Source organism: Boleophthalmus pectinirostris, unplaced genomic scaffold (assembly GCF_026225935.1).
Source record: "Boleophthalmus pectinirostris isolate CB_2022bp ecotype Guang Dong unplaced genomic scaffold, ASM2622593v1 HiC_scaffold_12, whole genome shotgun sequence".
Classification (NCBI taxonomy): domain Eukaryota; kingdom Metazoa; phylum Chordata; class Actinopteri; order Gobiiformes; family Gobiidae; genus Boleophthalmus; species Boleophthalmus pectinirostris.
Genome location: NW_026571018.1, coordinates 4,130,556 through 4,140,329, shown reverse-complemented (window position 1 = coordinate 4,140,329; position 9,774 = coordinate 4,130,556). Strand labels below are relative to the sequence as shown.

Here is a 9,774-nt window from a genome sequence, read left to right as displayed (position 1 = left end):
CGTGGGAACCCTGTCAGATGAAATGCAGAGTTTTTTGGGGTTTTTTAGAGGGTTACAGACTCTTTGGATGAAATGCAGATTTTTTTTTTTTTTTTTAGAGGGTCACAGGCTCTTCAGACGAAATGTAAAGTTTTTAAGAGGGTCATAGGCTCTTCAAAAATAAAAATAAAAAAATAAGCTCTTTGGATGAAATGTAGTTTTTTTGTTTTTATTTTTTATTAAGAGGGTCACAGACTCTTCAGATGAAATGCAGAGGTTTTATTATTATATTATTATTATTATTTTTAGAGGGTCATAGGCTCTTCAGATGAAATGTAAAGTTTTTTAAGAGGGTCATAGGCTCTTCAAAAAAAAAAAAAAAAAAAAAAAGCTCTTTGGATGAAATGTAGTTTTTTTTGTTTTTTTGTTTTTTTTATTAAGAAGGTCACAGACTCTTCGGACAAAATGCAGAGGTTTTATTATTATATTATTATTATTTTTGGAGGGTCATAGGCTCTTCAAAAATAAAAAAAAAATTAAAAAAAAGCTCTTTGGATGAAATGTAGTTTTTTTTTGTTTTTTGTTTTTGTTTTGTTTTTTATTAAGAAGGGTCACAGACTCTTCGGACGACATGCAGAGGTTTTATTATTGTATTATTATTATTTTTAGAGGGTCACAGGCTCTTCAGACGACATGTAAAGTTTTTAAGAGGGTCAAAAACTAAGCTCTTCGAATGAAATGCAGAGTTTTTTTTAGAGAATCACAGCCTCTTGATCAAATCCTCTGATCAAATGCAGAGGTTTTTTTTAGCAGATTTTTTTATTTATTTATTTTTTTTTAGAGGGTTACAGACTCTTTGGACAAAATGCAGAGGTTTTATTATTATATTATAATTATTTTTAGAGGGTCACAGGCTCTTCAGACGAAATGTAAAATTTTTAAGAGGGTCATAGGCACTTCAAAAAAAAAAACTAAGCTCTTCGGAGGTTTTTTTTTTAGCTTTTTTTTTTTTTTTAAGGGTTACAGGCTCTTCGGACGAAATGCATTTTTTTTTTTTCATACTCTTACTGTGAAAGTCTCCAGACCGGAAGCTCCGCAAAGTTGCTCCGCTCGGTGTAGTTTTGTCGTCGGTGCGATGTGCGCGGCGCCTCTCGCTGTTGCCGCTGTATTTTCCTGCATAAAATGGTCCGACCAAAGACAGCGGAGAATCAGAAGGACCAGAGGCGGCAGCGGCAGCAGCAGCAGCAGCCCGGGGGTGAGTGTCTGGAGCCCGGGTTAAAGCGGACACGGCGCGGCTGGAGCTCCGGGCTTTTTTTTTTTTTTTTTTTTTTTTTTTTTGGGATGCGCCTGTTTATGCATTATTACACTGTACCCATAAAGGCCTGCATGTTTTAATTAAATATTATAATTATAGGCTGTAAAAGAGCTCGAGATGCAACGTCCTAATACGCCGTTACCATGGAAATCGTCCCCGTTTGCGTCGGTGGTGCAAAAGTGTCACGCGCAGACATTTTAGCCAAAACAATGCTAAAAAAGTAAACATGAGCGCGGCGGAACAAACCGATAAACTGCTCTGTCACTGCTGCTGCACACACCCTCCCCGCTACAGTGTCAGGAAACATCTGAATAAACGCGAAGTGAAGTGTTAATTTGAGCTCTAATTACTGTAATAGTGTTAAAAGGGAAAGTGAAAGTAGTTTGTGCATTTTGTTGCTGAGATGAGCTAGCGTGTTAGCTAACGACAGGGGGAGATAAAGGACAATTAAAGTCTCCTCAATAATAAATCTCTACACACACAGACTCATAAACATGTTTTTTAAGGAGGAAATGTTCAGTTCAGCTGCGTCTGATCCAGAGTCTGTATCAGTGTTTAATGTGTCTGCAGTGTCCCTGAGGTTCAACTCTGCACTGCTTTTCTACTCTTTACTTTTACATTTGTATGACGGAGTATAAGGGTTAAAAAAAATGATGTTGGCGCTACGAGAATAAAGTCGTAACTTTTCTACATTAAAGTCGTAATATTATGAGAATAAAGTTATAAGATTACGAGAATGAAGTCGTAATAAAATCACAGTCAAAGTGAAAAATGCAGCAGAAGAAGAACCTTGTTTTTCAATATAAAACCAAAAATAAGAAAATGAAAAAAAATTTTCTTCATTATTTGCGCCTCCGGACTGAACCAGGACTAAACCAGGTCCAGGACCAGACCGGGAGAACTGAGACCAGGATTGAGACTGGGAACAGGACCAGGACTGACACTGGGACTGAAACCGGGACCAGACCATAACCAAACCGTGATACCGGACTAGACCGGGACTGAGACCGGGACCAGACCAGGACTGAAAATGGTTTAGTCCTTGTTTAGTCCTGATTCAATCCTGATTCAATCCTGATTCAGCCCTGGCAGTCCGTATGTGGCGCAATAGTCCCGCATCACATTTTACAGTCACGGAAACATCATTTCCCATTTCCAAGACTTAGACCAGGACTAAACCAGGACTAAACTGTTTTCAGTCCTGGTCTGGTCCCGGTCTGGTCCCAGTCTCAATCCTGGTCTTTCTGGTTTGGTTCCAGATCTGATTTAGTCCTGATTCAGTTCTTGTTCAGTCGAATGAACGAATGATACACGGATTCTTCTCCTTTACAAAATGCTCCAGATTCTCCATTCTCCACTTGTTCATACTTTCCGAGCAGTCGATATTCTCTTACGACTTTATTTTGACTACGACTTTATTCTCATAAAATTACTACTTTGTTCTCGTAAAATTACGACTTTTTCTGGCTTCGACATTATTCTCATAATATTTTGACTTTAATGTCGAAATATTACATCTTTATTCTCGTAGCGCCAGCATTTTTTTTTTTTATCTGACCCTTATACTCCGTCGTACATTTGTTATTAACTGCAGCAGCTCTTTCACGTTTTATAGATGTGTGTAGAACTTTTACAGGAGAAAATGTCATTACTCCCCAAGGACTTATGCCTCAGCTGTAAATATAAAGTAATGGAAAGAAGCACCTGATTTTATATCTAATGTTCTTAAAATTTCAGGCTCCCATAGAGTTCTGTTCAGTTCACTCCGACCATATATATATTTATATTACTTGCACACTTGCACCTAGGGCTGGGCGATATGGAGCAAAATATTTATCTCGATATATTTCGCTATATCTTGATATACGATATACATCTGGATATATGTACAGGAACAATAACCCCCCAAAACTACTGTAAAAACAAATAGGCCAAATTCCACAATGTGTATTTTTATTGAAGTGCAAGAGGTAGACAGTTCTTATGTCACATTTAAGATTACAAAAAACCTTAATTACATAAATAATAATTTAACTGTAAAATAAAATAAATAATACATATTTCCTTCTTTTCATTCACGAAATAAAACAACTCAAGCTCATCTTTTCATTAACTCTGTAACCATAGGATAACCATGAGCTCCTTTAGCAGAGGAAGCTCAGGAGGTTCATTATTTTAACAGATCCATGTTCCTCACAGTGTCAGGAGCTCTGAGGTTTCCCACAATCCACTGCAGCTCAAACCCAACGTTTCCAAACACTGTTGTACAAGTGACACTGCAGCAGATTATTCATTAAAATCTTCTACATAAATAAACTTTACATGATTAAACTTTACAACATATAAACCAAAACGACTCTAGAGCCACATCAGCCCGTTTGACATTATAATGTGTTTAGTGCAGATTTGTGCACGTGTTTATGTTTTACAGAAACAAAACTTAAAACCACATGGCTCATTTGCATAAACAGCTCTTTTCTTGTGCTGCTGATGCGGTTCAGCTTCTTTCGGACTAAAGGACATGACTCAGTGGAATATGAGTGTTCTCTCTGTGACAGAGGATGTGCTGCTGATGGTTTTGTCTGTAAATGATGGAAAAGGTTCATGGTGTTAGAAGCTTTTCACTGGCACCAACTTTCAGCATTTACGGCGATAGTGAAGAGTGAATGAGACTCAAGCAGAAAAATCAGGGAGGTGGGAGCGCGGAGGTGACGACAGAGGAGGCAACAAGTGAAGCGGCAAAATCAGAATTGAATACAAGCATTATATTGATATATACGATACAACTCTATAGAAACAACAGTCGCGCTCTTATCGTGAGCAGGTCCTTGCAGGTCATCTCCCCATGGATCTGTGCTTCTCCCCCTCCCCCTGTTCACTGCCCCACATCCAGCCTGAAAATCACACAGTTTGATCTTTAAAGTAAACTCCGACCAATCCACAGGGAACCAGGACCTCACTGAGACTCCAGCGATTAAAGAGGAGCCAGAGGAACAGCGCGTGAGTCAGGAGGACGAGCAGCTGCAAGTGTGAGTCTCAACTCATTTATTATTTATAGTTTATTTTTATTTATTTTTACGATCATTTGTTGTGTCTTTGGTTTCTTTTCAGGTCTGTTCTTGAGTACAGAGCCGTGTGTGTGAAGACAGAAGAGTCCTCAGAGGGAGAGGACGTCAGCTCAGAGACACACGTCCACAGAGAGACTGAGGGAGACGGGGAGCGCTCCTCTGACAATGATGAAGACCGTGGAGCTCCGTTCGTTTATTCAGTCTGTGAGAACAATTTTTACTCATTCATCTGGTCTCAAATATCATCAGAGGACACACCGAGAGAAAACATTCAGCTGTGAAAGAGTTCAAGCTTTTATTTTTACATTGTGTGCAGCAGGTGTCCAGATCCCCCCTCCCCCCTCTGAGGACATCGCAGAGACGCCCCAGGTGAAAGAAGAGTCAGAGGAACAGAGCATCAAACATGAGGAAGAGCAGCTGCAAGTGTGAGACTCTAACACTTTAAATACTTTTATCAATAAATATGATCAGATTATCTCTATTTTAAAATCAGGATTCAGGAGCATTTGGGATTCGTCCAAAAAATTACCTGCTAAATGAATCCCATATTGTGAAAAGCAGGGATGTCCCGATCACATTTTTCCGAGTCCGAGTACTTTGATTTTGAGTATCTGCCGATACCGAGTCCCGATCCGATACATCTATAAAAATTATGAAATGAACTAACAGCAAAGAATAAGATCCAGGATGTGTGCGGGATCAGATTGTATTGATGTCAATGTGTGGTAAAAATCTAATGTCCAAAACTTCAATTTTATTAACTTTTCTAACCATTCAGCATCATTGTTGAAAATCTTGACTTTTCACACTCTGGTCTTGGAATGTGTAACTTAGTAAACTTAATGAACTGGACAGAGCAGGAACCAGACCAGAACCAGATCAGAGCTGAGACTCGACTCTGCACAGTCTACACGTTGTATATTTGATATTAAATGGAAGTCTGTGCATTACATTTGAAACATTTAGGCTCGTCTATGAAATCCAAATAATACAAAATCTTACCAAATAAAAACGAGATGACAGAAGCCCCACAGCCTCTCCCCCACCTGCTGGGGTTCTTTTTTATACACACCCACTAATTGACTGATCACAGGTGAGGCTGTAATCTAGGATTGGGTGCATCATATGACAAGGCGACAAAACTTTTGTCTTGCCAAAATCTGACCTTTCTGTGTTCATTAAATGATCAATCTTTCTTCAGTGAAGCAAATTTATTTTAGTATATTGAGCATAATTTGGGAGGGTTTTAGTTTTCATATGAGACATTTCTAAAACCAATCGATTAAATTAAAGTCAGGTTATAAGCTTTTGTTTCTACAAAATGGATAAGAGACAAGACTTTTGTCAGGGACTGTATTTCTGAAGCCTTTGGTTAGTTATGAAATATGGTTTGACTCATTGTTACGAGATGTGGACGGACAGGGCCCAACCTCGACTGGACCCTGACGCCCAGACTCCCGACTCCATCCAAGTCTGCCCCAACAAAACTGGTGCTAGTGTCATGATCAATAATCCTTATATCCCTGGTCACCGCAGTGCACAGCGCAACAAGTCTAGTAACTCTTATCATGTACTAAATAATATTCTCTACAAAAATGTATGAACAACAAAACAAAAGACTACTGGTTTGCAGGTCTGATCAGTATATTGTATTTTATTCACAATGCAGGATATTTCCACTGTCTCTGCATAAAACCACATGCATTTACTGTATTTTCCGCACTATTAGTCACTCTGGATTATAAGACGCACTGTCATTCACTTTTTTCACAAATAAACCGCACCGGACTTTAAAGGAAACACAACAGTGTGATGGGTGAGTGGTTTTGTTTGTTTGGTGCGTTCACGGTGACTCTGGGCTTTGTTCAGTTGTGGCGTGTAGGGAGGGTGCTGTCTGGAACCAACGGATTGTCGGCGTGTTCGCAGTGACTCAGTTGTTCAGTCGTGTCTAGAAGTGGCACATTTTTCGGTTCGTTCCTTCGTTCCGTTCCTCGTCGGCGTGGAGGGATGAGTGTGTCTGTGGGTGTTTTTCGCTGGGCGGTCGCTGTCTGCTCCATGTGTGTTTGCGTGTTCTGTGGGTGGGCGCTCTGGATTGTGGGGCGCGCGGTCGTTTTTTGATGGGGTTAGAGGCTTAAGAGCGCGTCTAATAGCCCGGAAATACGGTACACATATACCCACACATTTCTTTCACACCCATGTACATGTGCAGCAGGTTTTATAGATAAATAAGATTCATTCAGACACACAGGATTATATCACTCAGAGTTTTTATTTTCCATTAATTTTGGTCTTATTTCCTTTCCCTTCAGGTCTGTCCCGGAGTACAGAGCCGTGTGTGTGAAGAAGGAAGAGTTCTCAGAGGGCGAGGACATGAGCTCAGAGACACACGTCCACTCTGAGACCGACGGAGACACAGAACACTCCTCTGACAACGAAGAAGACTGGGGAGATCCATTCAGCTGTTCATCTGTCCAGGACTCGGAGGCTGACGGAGACTTTAAAGACGTCCAGATCCGAGCCAGAAACTCCGAGAGCAGCTCCACTGTGGACTACGGCGACATGTCAGGAACAGCCGAAGGAGCCGAGAGGAGGAAACACCAGTGCCATTTATGTAACGAGGGATTTGCGTCGAAGTATAATTTACAAAGACACGCTAGAGTTCACACAGGAGAGAAACCATTCAGCTGTTCATTCTGTAAGAAAACATTTGCCCAAAACGATCATCTGAAAGAACACATGAGAACACACACAGGGGAGAAGCCTTACAGCTGTTCTGTGTGTGAGAAAACCTTCACCCACAAGGGCAGCCTGTACGCACACGGAAGACTGCACACAGGAGAAAAACCCTACAGCTGTTCTGTGTGTAATACACGGTTTACCTCAAGCTACAACCTGAAAAGTCACATGAGCACGCACACAGGAGACAAACCTTTCAACTGCTCAGTCTGTAACTTACGGTTCACCTCGAGCTCTCACCTGAAAAGACACATGGGCACGCACACGGGAGACAAACCCTACAGCTGTTCAGTCTGTAATATGAGATTTTCCTTAAGCTCGAGCCTGAACAGACACATGAGAACACACACGGGGGAAAAACCTTACAGCTGTCCTTTCTGTAACGCACGGTTCACATCCAGCTACAAAATGAAAAGCCACATGAGCGGACACACGGGGGATAAACCTTTCAGCTGTTCTGTTTGTAACACGCGTTTCAACTCAAGCTATCACCTGAAAAGACACATGATCACGCATACGGGAGAGAAACCCTTTGGCTGTTCCATGTGTGAAAAACAGTTTACGTCGAGTTATTACCTGAAATGTCACATGAGGAGTCACACGGGAGAAAAGCCTTACTGCTGTTCTGTCTGCGACGCTCGGTTAACCTCCAACGACTCTCTGAAATGTCACATGAGGATCCACACCGGAGAAAAACCTTACAGCTGTTCGGTCTGTAATACAAGGTTTAGTTTGAGTTCTTCACTAAAAAGACACATGAGAACTCACGCAGAAGAGGATTAGAGTTTGGGTTGGTGTTAAAAAAGCACCTGTGGTTTAAATTCAGTTTGGAATTCTCAGTTAACCACGTTTTATTTAAGATTTGACAAAAAATCTGAAAAGGGCCCATATTACACTATTTTTTTAATCTGTTATGATGCTGCTTCCTCTTCACAGACATTCCCTGAGTTGTGTTTTGTTTGATTTAATCCTGCAAATTTAGGAGTTCTCGCTTCATGACATCACAAGGTGGGACAGAGCGTTTTGAGCTTTGGAGATGTGACAGACTGATAATAAAGAGTTACTCAAATGTGTGAATGAAACAAAAGACAACTCCTGGTCTGTTTTTGTGGAGGTAACAACATTATAACATAACTTAAAGTTCATACGAGTCAGTTTTTTGTGATATAAAACCTTTAATAATTTTATGATTTTACTTCGTAGTTGGACACAGGCGGCAGATGTGACATGTGTAAAGATGATTCTAAAATTGTTTTCAGCGACCAAACAAGGGCCAAAACTAAACTGCACAATAGTTAAATGGTTAAATGGAATAGTTGAGTGGACTAATGAAGATATGAATGAAAATACCTGTTATGGTGTTAAATCAGTACCTGAATGCCTTCCTCGTGCGTAAATTGCTGCGTTTTTGTTGTTGTTCTGTTTTTGGTGTAATGTTGTGTGTTGCTGCAGGTAGAGGTATTGATTTTCTGTTGAATTTCTCACTTTGATATCAGTTTTTTCAGTGTAAAAAAAATCAGTCTGTATAAAAATGCCAGAGACGTGTCAGTCTGGATTTTCCAAACAAAGTCAGATGAACTCCCTTAGGATTAATGCCTTGGCATCTTGGATCTTTGCACTTTTGCACAAATTTAATAATTCAAACTTGTTTTTAGAGTTAAAAAATTTAAAGTGAGAAATTCAGTGCCATTTAAAATTCAGCATCTGAAACAAACGGTCGTCATGGTGATGACATTTCTTGTTTTCTGCTACATTAAATATTCTTTATACGATGGTTTTTTGTTGCAATTCTTTGTTCACACAGACACAGCTCCAGTTTGGAGCACAAGGACAAAACCAAACACAGGAATCAGGAGGATCCAGGCGTCCTGCTCTTGAATCTGTGCAGTGGTACAATCTGCTGAAGGGTTAAAGGATTTTAAGAGTAAAAAAAAAAAATAAATATATATATATATATATATACACATATCTATATAATGTATATGTATATATATATTTGTAATTGAGCCTATCCACAAGAAACAAAATCAGGCTCAAAGTTCAACATCTTTTCTGTTCTCTGCTCCAAATTCATTAAAAAAAAATTTAAATAATGAAGAAGAGAGAATGAGAGCCTCGCACATCAACTACTAGAGACGGGTGCGTTGGAGGAGAGGGAGCAGCCCCAGAACATACAGAAAAATCACGCACACCGTCTTACTTGCAAACTGTGAAATTTATTAGGACAAACCGTGCAACGTTTCGGCACTAGGCCTTCGTCAGGCAAACGGAATATTGAAAATAATGAAGAAGACAAAATTAAATTCTGTAACTGAACAAAAGTTTTTTCATCAAATACATTTCACAGTTTGTCCGAGCTGCTGCTTCAGTTCAGAATGTCTTTTAAAATAATATTCCCACTTTTACACAACTTTACCAAGACAGAAAACCTTTTTTTCTTTACAACAAGAAAAGAAACTTCATCTTATTTCTATGGGGTATTTAACGGTTAACACAGGACATTTAGATCAGTATTTTACCTTTTATTGTTCTGAAAATCAGAGTCCATCCTACGAATGAAACTACTGCACATCACATCAGGTCTGTCCTGGTTTAGTCCCTGAATTAGTCCGGGTTCAATCCTGGTTCAATCCTAGTCTATTTCTTGATTTAGTGCTGGTTCGGTCCTGGTTTAGT

General features: G+C 39.8%; 1 protein-coding gene across 2 annotated transcripts; it reads left to right on the top strand.

Moving 5' to 3' along the window:
- The first annotated feature begins 1,049 nt into the window (after positions 1–1,049).
- Positions 1,050–8,870, top strand: LOC110168197 (gastrula zinc finger protein XlCGF57.1-like). 2 transcript variants are annotated; one of them, XM_020933618.2, is made up of 5 exons: positions 1,050–1,234; positions 4,239–4,323; positions 4,406–4,566; positions 4,682–4,787; positions 6,672–8,870. In XM_020933618.2, exons 1-5 carry the CDS (start codon positions 1,162–1,164, stop codon positions 7,879–7,881), a joined length of 1,635 nt encoding a protein of 544 aa, XP_020789277.2. In that variant the 5' UTR covers positions 1,050–1,161; the 3' UTR covers positions 7,882–8,870. The 2 variants fall into 2 exon arrangements, with proteins under 2 accessions (XP_020789277.2, XP_020789276.2); XM_020933617.2 differs by having other exon boundaries at positions 1,052–1,234; positions 4,679–4,787.
- The last annotated feature ends 904 nt before the right edge of the window (positions 8,871–9,774 follow it).